The following is a 20,263-nucleotide window of genomic DNA, read 5'->3' as shown; positions in this document are numbered from 1 at the left end:
GTCAAAATAATGTTTAGTAATATTATGTAAAACTTACCTGTATTTGATTCTAGTAATTTCAGAGGGTAAGAAGAGAAGATTGCAGATTGGGAAAGGGAGATCTTACTTTTATCAATAAATAATAACTCGGAATTTTGGGGAAATTCATTGGCAAATAGATACAATGGTCGATTCCACACATTACAAAAACTTAAAAATATGTGTCCAATCTTTGTCTATTTGTCCTGCTGAAGAAAACTTGAATATATTTATTATAAGGAAGAAACAGCAAACCTCTGTGTTACTTGAAGTCATTTAGAAATAGAATGGTTCAGGGAATCTGTCCAAGGAGTTCATTGTTTCTTATTTCATAAGACTGACCAAGAATGAGTCTAAACTAACCAAAGGTTTAAACAAAGTTGTTTTACTTTTTTAAAAGCATTCGAAAGTAGCTAATTCCATAGCGGACTTGAATTTAATTTTGTTGTTCAAACAGCCATCAGATATTCTATAGCATTGCATGTTTCCTAGATTCACAAGAAGTAAAAACGGAAGATGAAGGAACTGAGCCTACGTTGGATCTACCTAATACTTAATACCTAATATGATACTTGAAATTTGAAGGAACGGTTCACAGAAAATTTCCTGCGGGTATAGCTTGTGTTTGACATAGCCCCAAGGGGTGCTCTTCCCACCTTCTGTTTTGTGTCCTTAACAACTAAGTATTTCATTTTTAATGGGACTAATCACAAATTCAAACAATTTGGGCGTCCCATTATCTCCAAACATTGTAACTAAGATATTTAACTCTCATTTACCTAAGAACTTTACTACCCAGTCCTCCAAATATGGCCTAAGACAGAAGTGCTTGTACAAACGGCTAAATTTAAAATAGAACATTCTAAGTGAAATTAGGTAGTGCAGTTTTAATGGCCAGGTCTGAAATGCAAATATGACCTGTTCAAATATTTTCTTTTCAGTACTGTCTGCATTTGAAATTCAACCTTCTGGATATCTGGATAAGAGAGAACGAATAAAATAGACAGAGAAACTCTACCTCTTAGATAAATATTTAAAACCAGATAACGAAGACATACTTTAGTAATTACTCAGTTAAACCAATCTCCAAAAGCTTGTTTGCTTGAATGGTTTAAAAATTATCATGATTTCTTTCATCAAATTACTTGTACTGTCGTCAGTAAATCAATGGAGTTAAACAACTCATAAAAAATGTTTAAACTTGCATGTTAAAAAAATTGGTCACTTCAAGAAATTTTGTAAATGAAAAAATTTGATTATTAATGCTTTAAGTTAAAACATTTTACTTTTCACTTTGGCCAAGACTTTTCTTTTTTTTTCCAAGTAGAAAACTGAGCAAGATACTGATCAAGGTTTTTGAAATCTTTCAAACAATTTAGTTAGCAACATTGTGAAACTGTTGACATGGTATGATGTAACACTGCTCTCTCTCTCTCTCTCTCTCTCTCTCTCTCTCTCTCTCTCTCTCTCTCTCTCTCTCTCTCTGTATTAGCCTAGCGTGGGCATTCTTTTTTTTTTAGGGGGGGGGGGGGTGTCTGTCCAAAATTGAACACTTAGCTTTTGGTAGAGTTAATTGAAACAGCCATTGAGACAGTTTAATGACAGAAGTGGTGTGTCTATGTTATAGCTCTGACACACATAATTCTGCTAAGGAAACCCTAAGTAAGAAGAGGTTGCAATCAATATGAAGGGTAATAACTCTGATAGGGCAAGGAATAGCTATCAATTCATTAAACAAAGATCTCAGAGATTTGTACCACATCCAATAAAACAGTCATATTTTAACTTGACAAGTTTGCCTGTTCTCATTTCCTCTATAATTAGAAATTTATTATTTAATCAAATTCAATGGTCTTAAACTTTCTTCTTCTACCTCAGTCACTTGTGTATTGATCATCGATGTTTAGAGGCTTACAAACTCAATTATAAAACATGGATAATCGGGGAACTGTTTACACAGAACTTTCTCTCTTGTTTAACGCAGTGATAGGAGAACAATGAATTATTGAATGGGCTTTTTCCAAAGCCAACTAAACAGCTTTTAAGTTTACCATTTACCAACCTGTGTCAATAAAATAATTTGAAGAAAAAAATGTACATGAACAATTTTTGATTTTAAGGAAGAGTCAATTTCAAACCTCATGTTTACATTTTAATTTATTTATGAAGGTTATAAAGTATAATATACCAGCTAAGTTTTGATTTATTATGTTGTAACAGTTAATAATGTGGTTTAGAATTCAATGTTGCTGCTGTTAATGTGTCCTGCTAACAAATATCAGTGAAATTTTATCAACATGCCTACATGTAATGACATTTCTTATGTTTAACTTCTACCATAAACATAATAAAAGAGGTAGATTTTTTTCAAATTTAATTATAATTATTTTATAAGTAAATTATATTTTCCATGGTAGATTGCTCAGTACGCAAAAAGCTTAGTACACTGTTACATCATTAGAGGGATAAATTTCCCTGTATTTCTTAAAATAAACCAAAGTTTGCATTCAATGATACAATTTAATTTATTAAGTGGGCTGATAGCTTCAATGTGACATCAACAAATGTTTAATAGATTTGGATTTCCTTGTTTTTCTTTAAATCTCCCCCATTTGGTCCTTGTTCTCACACACTTTGTAGCAGTAGATAGCTCTATATTGTTACATCAACAGAGGTAGGGATTATATAAATTCTGTAAATTATTTTGGACATAAATTTTACTATACATAAAAAACCACTCTAGAACAGTTTATTTTTCAATATCTGAGGAAGGGGAATGGGGAGGGGATATAGTTTCTTCATGGTTTAGTTTTTGTTCTGTATTGAATTTTGATTATGAGCCGTGCAGTGAGAGTTGGCTTCATTATCTGTACATCTACATAAACCTACAATGCAGTTCCAAAAAGTATTTTCATTTGACAAGGAATTTAAAGACCTGAAGATCAGAGAGTTTAGGTATATATAAACCATTGCCAAATTCCTAACCATGGTTTAGTTGCTTAATTTAATTCAGGCTTATATAGGATTAGTGAAGGAATATTATCCTCTATGCTGAAGAGAAAAATAATAATAAAGCTGACTGATCGAACTATCAGATCTGTTTCAAACTGTAAAAAGTTTGAACAATTTTCAAAATTATAAGTTGCGTGAAGCAATGATGTTTAGATTATAGTTGTAATATTCTCTAAAAAATGTTGACAAATATTTAACAAGAAATCTATATTGATAGCAATTGTATTTAATTATTCATAATGCAATTTATATACTGAATCTCATAAAATTAAAAGCATGCTTTATTAATAACTTTGAGAACAGGTTGGAAAAAATCAAAGATCCAACGTATATACAACTACATTATCATGAGAAAAAAATATGGCAAATTTATCGACAGCTTATATAATTTCCTCATTGATTTAGTTGTACTGAACAAGGAATGGTTAGTGAGAGTGAACTAAAATAAAATAAACCTTTTTATCTACTAAGCATACAACTGTATTGGCAGGTAATCAAATGCAAACTGCACAGGGTCTAGTCCAGCTTAATCTGGCAAATCTCCATTATTGTGTACACCAGAAACTCAAAACTTCAAATATTGCATTACCTCCATCTGAAAAATCTTTTCCGATGTTCTTTTTTGGCCTGGTTAGTGGAATTCTATCAATCCATTGGTATAAATTTTCTAATTCGACATCATCAAAATACTCTTCCATGTCCACGCGCGTTAACCCGTTCAATTGTCGTCTAAATGTTAAAGTTTCCATTTCTTACTGAGACTGTACATTGGTCGATTGAAATAAGAATAATTGTCAGTCAATAAATAAAAATCAAACTCCTAATAACTTTTCATCGGAACTTCCGATTGCAAACTCGCCCATGAAACCGTTCAATCCGCTTCAATGCACATGGGGGTCAAAGTGGAAATCCGCTTTGTTGTCGTTAGTAACAACTGTGCTTCCGGATTGACAAAAAACGAAAGTTGAAAAGGAAAGTAGCAAATTGAATTTGTAGGTGTTGTGAAATAACTATTCATAGTTTTTTCCAAACATTCATAATGTGAATTCATGCTGCAGTTGGAATTCCTGATGGTAATTTCTTTTTCTCTTTTTATTAAAATAATTTTTGGCTAAGGGAGTATTTGTTTTGGTTGAATGTTATAGGCTATTTGTAAGTTTCAACCCATTAACCAGTGTGATAATGCTACACGCCCACTAATTCCATAAATGAATTGCTGTACATTGTTGCGTATTAGTTTATGCAGATTCAATTGAGTTTGCTTTAGCCGAAATTACATTGTACCGATTTGTTTAATGATAGCATAAATTCTTGCAAAATTAATTTCTGGATCTAAAAATAACAATGACAGAAATGGTATGTCAGCATTTCAATATGTTGCACCATCATAGTTTTGCATTTAACGTATCTTTTATGCCAATATAATTAGCAGTGCAATATATAGATAGTCAAATATGATTTCTCGACTTTTCTAGACATGAACTCCTTTTAAAGTTCAATAATGATGTATATTCTATGATGTTTTCAGCATTTTGAGATCATTAAGTTGAAATTATGAGCAAAAGTTCATAGAAATAATCATGGATACGTCTGGCAAATCTCTTCTTTCAAAGTGGTCCATTGGGGGCACAGGTAAGTAAAGTATTTTCTGGTTAGATATTAATTGTGGTGCCGTTCTTCTCTCATGTTTTATGCATGATAATGATTATCATGTATTGACTTTTTAAATAATGATTCTGAAACTTTTATGATTGCAAAAAAAAAACTAATGGCCATTGGTTTCCAAATTTATTGTGATCAGTTAATTCATTTTTTTTTTTATTTAAGGTACGAAGTCCAGCTTTGAGAGTACAAAGTCCAGTGTTTTAAGCAACAAGTCGAGTTTGTTGAGCTCCGGACTTGAGAGTAAGCTAATCAAGAGTGGGGGAGGATTGTCTGCGGACAGGAAGAGGAAACAGCTAACCACCAAAACTTCCGTCCAAGACAAGAAACTGCTGGTGGAGAAAACAGCTCTCAAGAGCAGTCTGACAACATCTTCCTCTCTGTTGAATGGAGGAAGTTTGAAGAGTTCCCTTCTTGGGACCACCTCTCTGAGCTCTAATCTGACAAGCTTACAGAGGCCTCTGACCCCAGAGACTAAATCTTCAGTGGGGATTAGCCATGTTACCTCACAGACGAGGCCACTCAGTGGTGGCCTTTTGGGCTCCACATCCCCCGCCCTCAGTATCACCAGTAAGTACACGTCCTCTGGACTCTCATCAGGCCTTGGGAAGTCTCTGATTGGACAGACTGAGTCCTCAGCCACCCACAGCAATGTGTCACAGTTATCAGCCCTGACCAGTCAACAATCAGTGGGAGGCTTATCTATGAAAACAAGCCAAACATTGTCTTCCACTGGGATGTCATCAGTTTTAGGCAGCCTCAGCAGTAAAGGGAAGAAATCCCAAGCTAAGGAGAAGATGGGATCCCACAAACGAGCTGCTGAAGAGAAATCAGAATTTGAAAAATACAAGGTCAAGGCTCCTCGTTATGACCTTGGGCAGGTGTTACCCAAAGACAATGGAGTGGAGGTGCCCAAGTTTGTGAACCCAAGCAAGGATCCCAGTCTAAACAGAGCAGCCATTCCCCTGCATGATGTTAATGGACTCAAGGTAAAATTAAAATCACCAGATTTTAATCTCTATTGTTGCAATAAAATATTGGGATGTTTTTTGTGGATTTGAAAAAAAAAGATCAAGAGGAATATATAAAAACTTTTACGTTGTGATTGTAATTTCAAGTTCTTAATTATGCAATTTGTCCAATTCATCAGCCTGCTAATTCAGACAAATAAGCTAATGAATCATTGTTGTAGCTATGTAGTACAATAGCTGGCCCTGATCAATGTTATATGTTTCTGTGATGTAGCTGGCCCTGATCAATGTTTTTTGTTTCTGTGTTGTAGCTGGCCCTGATCAATGGTATATGTTTCCGTGTTGTAGCTGGCCCTGATCAATGTTTTATGTTTCTGTGTTGTAGCTGGCCCTGATTAATGTTTTTCTGTTTCTGTGTTGTAGCTGGCCCTGATCAATGTTGTCTGTTTCTTTGTTGTAGCTGGCCCTGATCAATGTTATATGTTTTTGTGTTGTAGCTGGCCCTGATCAATGGTATATGTTTCTTTGTTATAGCTGGCTCTGATCAATGGTATATGTTTCTTTGTTGTAGCTGGCCCTGATCAATGTTTTATGCTTCTGTGTTGTAGCTGGCCCTGATCAATGGTATATGTTTCTCTGTTGTAGCTGGCCCTGATCAATGTTGCCTGTCTCTGTTGTAGCTGGCCCTGATTAATGTTTTTCTGTTTCTGTGTTGTACCTGGCCCTGATCAATGTTGTCTGTTTCTTTGTTGTAGCTGGCCCTGATCAATGTTATATGTTTTTGTGTTGTAGCTGGCCCTGATCAATGGTATATGTTTCTTTGTTATAGCTGGCTCTGATCAATGGTGTATGTTTCTGTGTTGTAGCTGGCCCTGATCAATGGTATATGTTTCTGTGTTGTAGCTGGCCCTGATCAATGGTATATGTTTCTGTGTTGTAGCTGGCCCTTATCAATGTTGCCTGTCTCTGTTGTAGCTGGCCCTGATTAATGTTTTTCTGTTTCTGTGTTGTACCTGGCCCTGATCAATGTTGTCCGTTTCTTTGTTGTAGCTGGCCCTGATCAATGTTATATGTTTTTGTGTTGTAGCTGGCCCTGATCAATGGTATATGTTTCTTTGTTATAGCTGGCTCTGATCAATGGTGTATGTTTCTGTGTTGTAGCTGGCCCTGATCAATGGTATATGTTTCTGTGTTGTAGCTGGCCCTGATCAATGGTATATGTTTCTGTGTTGTAGCTGGCCCTGATCAATATTGTATGTTTCTGTGTTGTAGTTGGCCCTGATCAATATTGTATGTTTTTGTGTTGTAGCTCGCCCTGATCAATGGTATATGTTTTGTGTGTTTGTAGCTGGCCCTGATCAATGTTATATGTTTTGTGTGTTTGTAGCTGGCCCTGATCAATGGTATATGTGTTATATATTTCTTTGTTGTAGCTGGCCCTGATCAATGCTGTGAGTGGGTCCCTCATCTGTCAGCCCAACTTCTCCAACAGCAATGACCTGACCCGTAGAACCCTGTCTCAAATGTCAGATAGAGTCGTGACCTATGACCCAGAGTTTATTCTGAAGGTAATTGCTATGAATAATTGTTGATAAAAAGATCAGAAATGAAATTTAATGTGTTAACTATGAAGATTTAAAGAGATTAAAGTTAAAGATTTATTGTTAATGGAGATACATGTATCAAATGTCAATGGGAACAATATTCATGTCCTCGTTTGAGTGGATCTAGAGGATGGAATCAATTGGATATGTAATATTTTTATTTTCAGGTTGCACTTTACACAAGGAAGGATCTAAACATCCGAACTACGGCAAACTTTCTCCTGGCCCTGGCCTCCAATGTAGATGCTTGCCGACCTTTCCTGAAGAAGTACTATTGTGCGTCTATTCAGCTGCCGTCTGACTGGATTGAGGTGGCCGAGATTTATCAGGTGAAAAACTACTCAGATACTAATGTACATTTATGACACAGGTGTTCACATCAGATACTGGTAGTCATGTCAAATAAAATTACGTACATATATATCAATTTCCAATCACGAACACTACATAGGTGAAGTATCGCAGCATTATCAATTGCACTTTATAGTTGTCTATAAACATCAAATAGATATTGATTAAAATTATAAAATCATATTCAAAGTATTTTAGAATGGTATATTTAAATATTAATTGCTTGGTAAAAAATCCCTGAAATGTAACATAAAGGTTTATCATCGCGTAAATTTCTAAAAAAAAAAATTTAAACTTAAAACATCTAGCATTTGACCACAGACGAAAGATGAAGGCTGATGTCACCCAAAAATTAACATCAGTAAATGAGAAAATCCTCTGTTTTACTTGTTAGTTTGCAGTTGAATTTCATTTCATTTTGTAAAAGACATAAATCAGATGAATTCGTAGTGAATGTCAATAGAGGTGCTAATGGCTGATCTTTGTTCCCGTGCAGGCCTTCCACGACACGAATCTGACCCATGGGTCGATCCCTGCTGCCCTGCGTAAGGTCATGATCATGAAGTTCCAGGATTTTGACAAGTATCAGCTAGGTAAGGGACCTAATGGTAGAGGGTAGATTCCTATGACCAATAATCTGGCCATTTCCTCAGATGAGTTTACTCCCTTTGGTAGAAAACAGATTTACATAGCTACTTGTAATTGATTGTGGCTCATGAGGTAAGATTCTCACATCCAATTACTGTTTGTCTCCTCAACTAAGTTAACTCCCTTGATAGGCACAAGACAGAAACACATACCCATATACTGATTGTCTGAGTACTGTAAATAGTACTGAATATAGTTTTATTGTATGTACTCTTACTTACTATGGTACTTTTACAGCTAAATACAACAAGGAGAGCTCCATGAAGAAAAAGAAGAAGAAAGAAAAGAAAGAAACCCCTAAGGCAGACAGTGGTACCAGTCTGAGGGGGGCCAGCCGAGGGGGCAGGGTTGCAGTCATAGCCCGTGGGGGCAGGGTTGCAGTCAGGGGCCGCGGAGGAAGAACTGCATACATAGAGCCCAGACAGGATGACTCTTCCAGCGAGGACTCATCCAGTGATGAGGATGGAGATTTATACCGACAGGTTGGTTCTACATCACAATATTAACGGGTAATAGGATGACAAGATGACTGTAATCTCGCCGTAACTTGGTCTATGATTGAATGTAGATGTAACGTTAAGAGGTGACAGAATCTGATAAAACAAGGTCTTTGTCCTGTGTAATAATTAATGGTGGGATGTTTTACATAGAATAGGGCCTAAGGATGTGTGAAAAAGTATACAATTATCATTTTAGACTGATCAAGTAAATTTACAGAAATTCAGATTCTGTGGATTCCTTATTTTACACAAGTACTTAATTCCTTGATTCAACTTTTTTGCATCTTTACTAGCCAAGGGTTTATGATCCATTCTGCTCCTCTATAATAGTTGTATAGTGGATCATAAACCCTTGGCGAACGAAGATGATAAAATTGCAAATGCTAAATTTTTATCAGTTTCATTTAGACTCAGTTTACGTCTGTCAAAAAAATGTAAGCAAGATTTTAAAATCTGCGAGATATTGATTCCTCACATTTAATTAGGAATCTAGAGTAAATGGAAAAAGAGCATAAATGTGTTTTATGAAAACTTTCCACAAAAAATTTAAAGACCAAGTGTTGACTACCAAGCCTTGAATCTTTGTCAACAGCTGAGTGATATTGTGCATGACGAAGAGGAACATACCCCTGAGGAGATGGAGAAAATCAAGTTCTCCATAAAACAGCTGATCCGTAAACTCCACATCGTGGAACCAGTGGAACATGTCATGTCAATCATCGGCAAAAAGTGAGTGCCGTCACCACACAGTATAACCTGTGTGTCGTTGTATGTGAAGGTGTATTCCATTGTTCTAGTCTTAGGGAAACTTGTATGATGTTGAAAGCTTGAATTTTTTAAAAGAATCATCACAACTTAATTGCAAATAGATATACTGTATACAGAGAAATATTCGCCTCCGTTTTATTTTGACCCCTATCGCCCTCGTCATCAGTGGGCAAATGTAAGACTGGGAGAATTCCAGTGTCGTAAATTATCTCTCTTTAAACGCAAATTCAAGAAGGGTAGAAAATGTTTGAAAGTGTAGAAGGGTAAAAATTAAATGAGGTTAAAATAACCCTGTATATAGAAAGACAATTCTTTTCGGTCTGAACTGAGATTTAAATATTGGTTTGCAGACTGGAATAAAAAAAAAAGCTTATAATCTTGAATCTTTGTTTCTAAAGTTTGAATAATTTCCAAAATCTTTATACAAAAAGGTCTTCTGCTATAGGAGATTGATAAAGTCTAAAATTGGTCACAATCATTCAGCCCTCCTAAGTTAATAACACATTTTATCAGCCTGAACTGTTTGTAGGTACCCCGACACACTGGAGGCCTTCTACAAAGCCCGCCTCCCAGGGGTGTGGGAGCAGGACAGGGCGGGGAAGAGGATGAAGTTACCTGTCCCCGAGACCTGGGAGACACAGGTGTCCCTTAAAGGGAACAAGGCGTCCACATGGGAAGATCTGATTGGTTAGTTATGTCCAATCAGGATATTGTTTGTACTGTCCAGTCAGAAAAATTATGTTGTCTAATACTGTAGATGTGATTTATTATTTTTCTTTAATTAAAGATGAAATAAAATTAAAAGACATCATGAATATGGTTATCAAAATGAACACACTAGTCTATAGAAATGCTAGTATCCTCCAATCTCTATTCTTGTTTTCATATTTTGAAGTGCATTATATAATTTTCCAAATCTGTGTTTCATTTATAAAGATCACAAGAAGCTTCCATTCATGGCCATGTTGCGGAATCTAAGAAACTTGATCAAAGCCGGGATTTCTCCGAAGCATCATCAGAGTATACTGCGCAGGCTTCAAGATGAGGTCAGTTTATGATGAATTCTTAATTCACTCAGAGTCCAGCTAGAATTGATCATATCGTCATTAATACTATATACAGGGAAATTTTTGCCACCATTTTATTAACATGTGCATGTCATGTTCCTTGATTTTTCAGAGACAAGTTGCCAACAGTAAGCAGTTTCCGTTCCGATTTTTCACAGCGTATGAAGTACTGAGCAGCCTGGAGAAAGAGTATGAGGAGACTCGTAAGTTTATGTCACAATCAAACTCATATTACTCAAGTATGTGCATATGTCACAGTCAGACTCGAAAGAATACATCACAATCAAACACATGTGTATGTATCACAATCATAATTATGAGTATAAAAAGCAATCTCATGAAATATTTCACCGTCAGATTCATAAGTACCTGGTACATGTATGTCACATCATACTACTTTGTATATGTCACAATCAGACTGAAACTATACCACAGTCAGGCTCATAAGAATATGTCACTGTCAGACTAATGAGTATATGTCACAGTTAAACTGGCGAGTATTTGCCACTATCAGGTTCACAAATATGTGTCAACTATGTGTCCAATTAGACTTCTATACCTTAAAGTCATAATAATAATAATAACTCTGACATAAGTTTTTCTTACTATCAGACTTTTAAGCATTTCTCATTAAACTGATTTATAATATATATGATTTATAATTATTACACAATATAAGTACAATCCCATGTATTTTGAAAAATCACAATGTTTCAGAGAAAAAGCTAGTAGAGGCTGCTGAGATGGAAGCTTCTGGAGATTACACTTCTATGAATGTCGCCAGAGGGGATAGAGGAAGGGGCAGAGGGAGGGGCAGAGGGAGGGGCAGGGGGGGAGGAAAGGGGGATAACTGGTGGATGGAGAAGAAGAAAAAACAACTGGAAGAAAAAAGGAAACCCAAGTATGTTGACATTTTTGATGATTGAGATTATACACATCAAGATGAATCAAGGTTTTATAGGGCCATGTTATGGTGTGTAATTCATTATATCCGTCAAGTTTTCAGCAAGTAATAAAGTCTCAGGGGAATGAAAATCACTTCGCTGTAAGCGTCATTTCATTATAAACGTATTTGCTATAACCGTTTTTTACTGTATAGTACATTGTAAGGACTTTGCAACATTGAATTTTTGGTAGAAGATGTTACATCTTTCAAGCTTGTGAGTTAAAGTAATAAACTGTTGGTTTGTTTATTAGATTATTGAATTAATGATATATATATTAAATTACAACAAACAGTACATGGAGTTCATATTTAAAGTAAGGCATCTAATGTTGGAATAGTACATTCTGAATTACCAAAACATTTACTTTACAGAGAAACTGCCTACGACAAATCAATTATCAACCGCTACAAGAAGGCGCTGGATACTGCCGTCAAAATAGCCACTGTCTACAATGTTCAGCCGATCAGAGGTCGAACAATCGTCATATGTGACTGCAGCGACCAAATGAGGGTCAACTGCACTGCGGCCAGAGGCCTGGGGAAACCTCGACAGGTAAAAATAGAACCAGTTACATGTAAAATACAAACCCTGAGTCAGGGTCCCTGACAGGTAAAAATAGATCAAATAAGAAGTAAATTACAAACCCTGACAGGTAAAAATGGAATACAATCATAAACTCTACCAGGTAAAAATCGAGAAAATAGAGCAAGAGGGAATTTCATGTGAATAGGGTTGGTTAAGTTAGAAGTTAGATACAGTGAGAATTGATATAAATGTACATGTATATGGTGTGGCTTAATACCTTGTAATGTTGTTGTTTATATTTGACACAGATGCTGGAGGTGGCACTGTTGATGGGGCTGATGTGTAAGTTCTCGTGTGAGGAATGCGAATTTGTCACCTTTCAAGAGGCATCTTGGCACCCCGCTCAAGTGGAGCGTGGAACCATCTTGGACACCCTTCAGCAATTACTGGAACAGCAAAATGAAATCAGAGACAAAGTATGTGTTAAAGCAAACTCATTTCATAAAGATTTTTAACATTTTAAGGATTTGAATTTTCCAATTAGGAGGCATTCTTAACAAATTATTTCAAACATTATTTCAAACATGACTGAGGGTAAATTTTATAGAGGTAAATGATAAACAGTGTATTGATGATTTCTTCATACTTTCCAGATATTGATTACAGAATTATGATATTTTAAATGTATTATCATACTATTATATAGGATCTATGGAACAGAAGTAAGCTGGAGAATTGCTTTCCGGAATCCATCCTCACTGAAAAACTGAGAGACAGAATCCAGGTAAGGGATTTCCTGGTTCAGATCAGGAAATTTCCTGTTTAGATAGAGGGAGTTTTCCCAGTTCTTGTAGGGAAAGTTCTTAGTTGTGGTAGGGAGAATTTCAGGTAGAGGAAGGGGCGTCTTTCCTGTCAAGAAGGAGGGACTTTCATGATCAGACAAGGGGATAATTATTTAAGTATGGGTAGTCTACAGTGAAGGTTCTGTGTACTATATTTGGCGGGAAATAGTTTTTCAAAGGGTTGACGTGGATTTGAATAACTGTATTCCTGAATATTCCTATTCTTAGACAAGTATGCATGGCATTTAGAAAATGTGTACTTGATTTAGTGAAAGCTACATTACGCCATGACAGCTACTGTAACGTTATGGTGAGCTTCCTTGGTTACAATGATAAAAATGCTCTTATTCAAAGAATTGTTCAGTATGGTGGAACATGTCATCTCTGCTAAATATAAATTCACATGGTAATTGAATTTAATGTTCTCTTAGGAGACTGCATGCATTACTGGTACATGTAATGTAACATAATGCATTAATTTGTGATGGTTCAATGAAATAAATTCAAGATATTAAGACAACATTAAATGTTTACATTTTGGGATTCCAATTCTTCAGGTTGATAATATCGTTGTTTTGACCGGAGGAGATCTCGCTCAGGCAAATCAGAAGATTCTCTCCAACTTCCTGAAGAAATATCGACAAATTGTGAACCCCAACCTCCTGTATGTCAACATCTCCTTCGCCGGCAAGGGCTGTGGGTAAGTTCCCGGGCTATTGATCTAAATGTTGGACATTTCTGGTAACAGTGAAGTTGGAAACACTGTTTCTTCTAAACTTAAGTGAAGATGATATGTTTATCAGGCAATTGATTTTGTAATCCACTGCTTGAAAGACCAGAGATAGGGAGACTAGTTCTCCTCTCTGCTGATCTGTCCTTCTGTCAAGTGTGTCCCATTTAATATTTTAATGAATTAAGTTTGAATTTAGTCATAATTAAAAATCTAAGCATGGTAAATAAGTTTTCCCCCAAATTTGAATTAATGCTGCTCCAAATAAGGATTTACATTGCAGTACATGTAGTAGGGGAATGCTAAAGGGGTGTATTATACTCATTCCGTACCCTCAGAGTACTTGTTATTGGACTTTGAGACCCTTTGTTCTGTTTCAGCTTCTCCCAGTCGATCAAGCCAGAACACGACAATGATATCTACATCTCAGGTTACAGTGATGCCATTCTCAGGTACGCATGGCTTGCTCTATTTGTACAACATTTTTATTTCAATATCTCTTCTGAAACACTGGAACATTGACATTAGTTTTACTCTTACTTTTGCTCTTTTTTCCTTCAGATTCATTGCAGAGCGTGGAGAGGGGGGACAATTGATTCATGTGGAGAAAATCGACGAGGCATTTCATCTGAAACCTCTGGCTGGAGCAGGCACAGAAAATGTCAAAAGTGTTCCCAGCTCTGACCCAGAAAGGCCCCTTTCCTTGCTCTCAGGGAAACCCAGGTACAATGTGTTTCATGTGTTAAAACATTTTTTATAAAACATGAAACAACCTGTTACTGTAGATGTGGTTATTTCTATATCCATTAGATCTGCTATTTCATTGTCACAAAGCATTTGCATAGGGTTATTTTTGTGGAGAAAAAAGTTACCTGAATATGATATCTATGTTGTGTTATGGCACCTCTTTATGAAACTGTGTGGTATTATTTTGTAAAATTTCAGTCACCATAACATTAGCAAAGCTTTCCTATTTTGCAAACATTTCCACATATGATGGTACAGTTCTTAATCCTTTGATGTCTTTAGCTGGAGGAAGACTCGAGTGTTCATCTCTTCCACATTCCGCGACATGCACGGAGAGAGAGATGTCTTGACCCGCTTTGTCTTCCCAGAACTCCGAGCTCAAGGCAAGAAACACTTCATTAACGTACAGGAAGTGGATCTTCGATGGGGAATTACAGAGGAGGAGACCCACAGGTCAGTGTTTGAATAAAGATCATAAGGTCAAAGTTCCAAGGAAGATGTGTCAAAGTCCAGTACTTTCATGTTATTTTCTGGGGTTTTTTGCAGAGCTGTTGAACTATGTCTCACGGAGGTGAAAAAGTGTGAGTTCTTCATTGGTATCCTTGGAGACCGCTATGGCTATGTTCCAGATAGTTACAATGTCCCAGATATGGAGGAATTTGATTGGCTGAAGACTTACCCACCAAAGGCCTCCGTCACTGAGTTGGAGATGCACCTAGGTGCCCTGTCCAACCCCAGCAAATTCCTGGACAAGGCTTTCTTCTATGTCCGAGATTCAAGTTTTGAAAAGTAAATTGATTTCATTTACAGATATGATTTTAAAAGTTAAAGTTAGGAATTATCTTACTTGGCTTCTTCTATATATGTTTTAAATGATTTTCCAAAGAATGGACTTTATAGTAAAGAAGCTGGCTGTAAGCATTCTGCTGCTTTCTAATACAGTACTATGGAGTCATTTGAATTCGTTGAGGCCAATTTTCTTAGATTGTCAAATTTTCAAAGGTTTCTAAGGATCTTATTTCAATTTAATGTATTTAAATGAGGACTGACTTATTATTTTTTTGGAGATGTAACTTCTGGGTAAGGCTTTCCATAAAACTTCAGGAAAGTTGAGCCTCCATGAAATCTAATAATTCTACAGTATTACATGTTTGTGTATTCCCATTTAATTTGTGGACAATATATTTTTACTTAGAGACCTCCCAACAGAGTTTCACTCCGAGTTTCTGACAGAAAACCCTGGAGCTAAAGCCAGACTGGAGGCACTGAAAAACCGGATCTACTCCAGTAGTATAGAAGTCTACAAAGGGTGAGTTCTGGAGATTCCTTATTTTATGCGATTACTTAATTCTGCGATTCAACTGTTTTGGATCATATCGCAAGAATATAAAAACACAAACGCTCAACTTTAAGTATACATGTAGTTTTTTCTAGTTTATATCTGTCAAAAAAATAATATAATGCAAGATTTGCTGCGATTTTACACGGGTTTTAATTCCTCGCATTTAATTTGGAATCTACATGACAATTATATCATACATAAAGTAACTATGGCTCTCAAAACTACCAATTATGAAGTGCATGTTGATTGTATATAAACCATTTGTGATGTGGTTTCTATGGTAACAGGTACCCATGTCGATGGGTAGGGGTCAATGAGGGTCGACCAATGGTGGCTGGTCTGGAGCAGTTTGCTGTCCGGGTCCTGAACAACCTTTGGAATGCTATCCAGAAAGCCTACCCTGATGAGGTGGGGCATTGAGTGATATATAGTTACCTTTAAAATGAAATCAAGTATACTGAAACCCTATGTATAAAGTGAAACTAAAGTTAGATGGAACCCTTTTCAAGCCAAATGGCATTTTTGCTACCAAGGGTTTCTATTAAACTACAGACACCTTTGGCTAGCCAGCCAAATGGCTCCTGAATGTATTTAAGAAAATAAGACAAAAAAAAGCCCAAGTGCCCGGATATCTGTTAGGTAAAATTGTATATGACATTATTTATTATAGTTATCTGACTTCTATTTTCCAGGAGGCCATTTTAGATGAGAACATGCATGTTGCTAAGCAACACGAGGCTGTGGTTGAGTGTTATAAAGAGAGATTTGTTGGAAGGAAAAATCTGATCAAGGAATGCATGAAGCACATCAATGAGAAGACCGCCAACATCATTGTGTTGAACGGCAAGCCAGGCTCCGGAAAGTCGGCTCTTCTGGTGAGTGGCTGATTTGATCATTCAGAGAAAAGCGTTTATTGACAAGCCTTTTCTTTAAACCAAGGATTTATATGCCTGTGATAAATATCTGCAAGATTTTTTAGCAGCCTTTGTTTACTTTTACATGCACCTGTATTTATCATTGCTGACAAGTGATTATTTTTGAATGAATGCTGAAAATGACCTCTTTTTGTGTAAGTTAATTCTTGTGGAATCAGATCTCTACCAGCCATTTGCGTGTAAAAACTATCAATTATAAGGAATCGTATTTTCTCTGTCATGGTCTCAGATTGAGCAGTGTATTGATGATTCTTTTAGGCTGCGCTGGTTCACACTTATGTTGAGAGCCCCCAGGTGGCTGGTTCCCAGTCTGTACTGGTTCACATTGTGGGTGCAGCCCCGGGCTCTGCTAGCATTGTCGCCACTCTGAGGAGACTTTGCTTTGAGCTAAGGAGACAGTTCTGTGTAGACACGGAGATTCCTGAGGACTACAAGTAAGTTAGGGAAAGGGAAAGTTATATCATGAGAATTTATTCTAAGCATCAATCAAGCATGCTTTCTCTTTATCATGCTTTATAAATACATGGAATATTTCTGTCCCATAGAAACCTGACCCAGAAGTTTTCTGACCTCCTTGAGGAGGGAGCCTCCATGTGTGGATCCCCCTTTGTGATTTTTATAGATGGCCTTGACATGATGGAGAAGACTCATCAGCCTTACAACCTGGAGTGGTTGCCCAGAAATCTGCCTAAAGTATGGGAACAGTTTTATCTAGTATACTCCTATCAATCTATAAATTAATCCTGCAATATTTTTGAAAAACAATCAACAAATCTTCTTCAGTGGACAAATGATTGACAGATTTTGGTTGAGTAACCAGAACTGAGTTTGGTTGAAAATGTAGGTCTTGGCCTTGATTCAGAATGATCGTTTTGATTACAGAATGTGGTGTTTGTTATCACAACTATTGACGGTGGTAAAAGTCACACGTCCTTGAAGAGACGTAACCTTGGGGTCACTGAGGTCACCGTGGGTGGCCTTGACATGTTTGATAAAGCAGAGGTTGTCAGAAATAACCTTGCTGTGTACAGGAAAAAACTGGATGAATCTCCATTTACAAACCAGGTAAGTCTTGAATTTCCTTTTCATCAGATCAAGCTCAGGTAAGAAATTGCCTGGATATACAGCTCATCTTAGAGAAAATTAAGAAAATTCATAAGGCATCATTCTCTTTTTAGAAGTTTCTCATTATTTTTAAAAGTTATGTCTTTATGAATGAAAGTATCTATTTTATGTTATTACAGTTTGGGAAAATTTGTAAGAAAAACAGACAAAAAAGTGTTATCATCCATTAGACAGAAATGTAAAGTTGCCAAGCTTCTCTGTACAGTGATTGTTTTCAGATGAAGTTCTTGATGGGAAAAAGAGATGCTGGGAATCCTCTGTTTTTGAAGTTGGCCTGTGAAGAACTCAGAGTGTTTGGAAAGTTTGAAATGGTTTGTATGCATTTCACTTTAGCCCTACGTAGAATTGCATGATACAATTACTGTGGAATCATTAAAATTCATGGGGGCTAATTTTCGTGGATTGCTGAAATTTTATATGTTGGTTGGGACGTAATGTGTATTTTCTATACCTACAAAAGTATATCTGACTTTATAACCCTAATTTATTAATACATGGAGGATGTTAATTCCTATTTGAGAGGTACCCACAAATTCCACAAAGATTGAGCCACCACGAAATCTAAATAATGATTTCACAGTATTACAGGTACATAAGAACTCAACATGGACATTAACTCCATACACCTGACATTACAGGTGACCAGTAAACTGAAGTCCCTGCCCCAGACTGTTCCCCTGATGTTACAGGAAGTACTCGGTCGATTGGAGTCAGACTTGGGTCAGGAGGTGGTTGCCTTGGCAATGTCTTTACTGGTTTGCAGCAGAGATGGTAAAATACTTGTATTAACATTTCATGTTTGTTATATTGGTGCTTAAATCTTATCTGTGTTAAACAATGAATTAGAATTCATTCATTAAAACTATTAACATATGAATGAGTTTATAATGCAAAATTCAGGTTTGAAACAATGAACTATTGAAATGTTGATTTGTTTTGTTATGTGTGGGATTTGAAATGTGATTCAGGATTGATGCCAGAAGAACTCCATGACCTGTTGAGTCTTCACACTCTGCTAAACAAGGCCAAATTCACAGTGGATGATGTCTCAAATGTCCTTCTGTCCCCTGACAAGATGCTCCCCTCTGCTGTTTTCTCTCACCTTCGAAGATCGCTACAGACTTTCTTAAATCCAAATGAAAGCGCGTAAGAGGTTTTAGTATGAACGTCAACAGTTATACTCTTTTAAGACAATATACAGACAAATAAACAGTACTGATATTTTTTTTACCATCATGAAATGTTAACCTTTGACCTTTGACAGGGGCACCTGTTTGTCCTTGGCTCACCTAGATGTAGCAGTGGCGGTCAGATCCCGCTACATGAAGGGATCTGGGGATCAGGAACCCAGTCTACACCGGTTAATGGCCGGTTATTTCCTCCAACTAGTGGACCCTGAGCGTGATGGGTCATACACAGGAAACAGTGTCAGGGCATTCTCTGAGTTACCCTATCATCTGGTACGGACAGTTGATCGAGGGATTGATAAAATGATTGATTTATTAATTTTTTTATTGTTTTATTCTAGCTTTACCAAATAATTTTTTTGAAAACTAATTTGCAATAATTTTTCAAGACTATTAATAAATGATTTTGTTCTCTTCACAGTTGGATTAAATTTTTGAGGATGAAAATATTACTTTACACACTATTCAAGACAACGAATTCATTGAAGAGGATTCTGTTATACAATGTACATTTATTTGCATTTCATCTGCCATGTTTTCTATCCTACAGGCCTATGGTGGGGATTTTAATACTCTGTCACAAGTGGTGTGTAGTTTGGAGTTTATCAGCAACAAATGTCGACTGGGCCTGGGAAATGTGTTGCTGGAGGATTACCAAGAAAAGGGTGAGTCAGAAACATTCTAAGTACAACTTGTCTACAGTCCATGGATTAAATTTGATGATGTTTTTTCAAAAAAAATTGAAGGAGTTGATGTACACATGCACAGGTCTCTCATTATTTTGTTTAAAGAATTTAGTACCAAATCATTGGAGCGTGACCAGCAAAAGATGATGGGGAACCCTCGTTTCCAGGAATACAAAATGTTTGTGTCGCATAACATCCATCTCCTAGACAAGTAAGTGACCATACTCTGATAGTAACTTTTTATGTTGGTATTTCATGTTCAAACATGATTTGTAATCTTTTGCTCATGTACTATTGACCTCCTGTTTCTATAGATACCCCTATAAGTACTTTGACCTTCTGTTTCCTTAAATACCCCTCTGTTTTATAGATACCCGTCCTTGACCTGGCAGCAGGCGGTCAATGACCTTCAGAGCAGTGAACCATACAAGGACGGAGTGGCCTCCCTTGACACCGCTCACAATCAGTGTGACTTGTGCTTCAGGTGGAGCAACCGGCCCCAGGACCAGGACCCCAACTACCTGACACTCAGCAACCTGCCTCAGGTAACTCAATATAACTTGCATTCAGAATAACAGTTAGAGAACAGTCACAGG

The 20,263-nt window shown here is 36.7% G+C and overlaps 2 protein-coding genes across 15 annotated transcripts in view; one reads left to right on the top strand and one right to left on the bottom strand.

The window, feature by feature from the left end:
• Nucleotides 1-3,931, bottom strand: part of LOC105339314 (sperm flagellar protein 1) — a 28,765-nt gene extending 24,834 nt beyond the window's left edge. For all 13 annotated transcript variants that reach the window (XM_020071816.3, XM_020071820.3, XM_034471812.2 and 10 more), the window contains exon 1: nucleotides 3,620-3,931. In XM_020071816.3, coding sequence (XP_019927375.1) covers nucleotides 3,620-3,779 — 160 coding nt within the window. In that variant the 5' untranslated portion in view covers nucleotides 3,780-3,931. The remainder of the gene's footprint in view (nucleotides 1-3,619) is intronic.
• Nucleotides 3,932-3,967: 36 nt separating this feature from the next.
• The window catches only part of LOC105339313 (telomerase protein component 1), a 30,728-nt gene continuing 14,432 nt past the window's right edge, over nucleotides 3,968-20,263 (top strand). For both annotated transcript variants that reach the window (XM_066068701.1, XM_066068700.1), the window contains exons 1-33: nucleotides 3,968-4,103; nucleotides 4,559-4,662; nucleotides 4,858-5,681; nucleotides 7,097-7,231; nucleotides 7,435-7,596; nucleotides 8,115-8,211; nucleotides 8,504-8,748; nucleotides 9,359-9,495; nucleotides 10,064-10,221; nucleotides 10,471-10,580; nucleotides 10,714-10,804; nucleotides 11,319-11,502; nucleotides 11,920-12,100; nucleotides 12,382-12,549; nucleotides 12,780-12,857; nucleotides 13,473-13,615; nucleotides 14,026-14,097; nucleotides 14,207-14,368; nucleotides 14,675-14,845; nucleotides 14,939-15,181; nucleotides 15,588-15,701; nucleotides 16,022-16,142; nucleotides 16,427-16,609; nucleotides 16,928-17,103; nucleotides 17,215-17,362; nucleotides 17,552-17,734; nucleotides 18,013-18,105; nucleotides 18,433-18,565; nucleotides 18,763-18,940; nucleotides 19,059-19,254; nucleotides 19,532-19,646; nucleotides 19,773-19,878; nucleotides 20,038-20,212. In XM_066068701.1, coding sequence (XP_065924773.1) covers nucleotides 4,611-4,662; nucleotides 4,858-5,681; nucleotides 7,097-7,231; nucleotides 7,435-7,596; nucleotides 8,115-8,211; nucleotides 8,504-8,748; nucleotides 9,359-9,495; nucleotides 10,064-10,221; nucleotides 10,471-10,580; nucleotides 10,714-10,804; nucleotides 11,319-11,502; nucleotides 11,920-12,100; nucleotides 12,382-12,549; nucleotides 12,780-12,857; nucleotides 13,473-13,615; nucleotides 14,026-14,097; nucleotides 14,207-14,368; nucleotides 14,675-14,845; nucleotides 14,939-15,181; nucleotides 15,588-15,701; nucleotides 16,022-16,142; nucleotides 16,427-16,609; nucleotides 16,928-17,103; nucleotides 17,215-17,362; nucleotides 17,552-17,734; nucleotides 18,013-18,105; nucleotides 18,433-18,565; nucleotides 18,763-18,940; nucleotides 19,059-19,254; nucleotides 19,532-19,646; nucleotides 19,773-19,878; nucleotides 20,038-20,212 — 5,334 coding nt within the window. In that variant the 5' untranslated portion in view covers nucleotides 3,968-4,103; nucleotides 4,559-4,610. The remainder of the gene's footprint in view (nucleotides 4,104-4,558; nucleotides 4,663-4,857; nucleotides 5,682-7,096; nucleotides 7,232-7,434; nucleotides 7,597-8,114; nucleotides 8,212-8,503; nucleotides 8,749-9,358; nucleotides 9,496-10,063; nucleotides 10,222-10,470; nucleotides 10,581-10,713; nucleotides 10,805-11,318; nucleotides 11,503-11,919; nucleotides 12,101-12,381; nucleotides 12,550-12,779; nucleotides 12,858-13,472; nucleotides 13,616-14,025; nucleotides 14,098-14,206; nucleotides 14,369-14,674; nucleotides 14,846-14,938; nucleotides 15,182-15,587; nucleotides 15,702-16,021; nucleotides 16,143-16,426; nucleotides 16,610-16,927; nucleotides 17,104-17,214; nucleotides 17,363-17,551; nucleotides 17,735-18,012; nucleotides 18,106-18,432; nucleotides 18,566-18,762; nucleotides 18,941-19,058; nucleotides 19,255-19,531; nucleotides 19,647-19,772; nucleotides 19,879-20,037; nucleotides 20,213-20,263) is intronic.

This window comes from Magallana gigas, chromosome 8 (assembly GCF_963853765.1).
Source record: "Magallana gigas chromosome 8, xbMagGiga1.1, whole genome shotgun sequence".
In the NCBI taxonomy this organism is placed as follows: Eukaryota; Metazoa; Mollusca; class Bivalvia; order Ostreida; family Ostreidae; genus Magallana; species Magallana gigas.
This window is presented reverse-complemented; position numbering and strand designations above follow the sequence as displayed.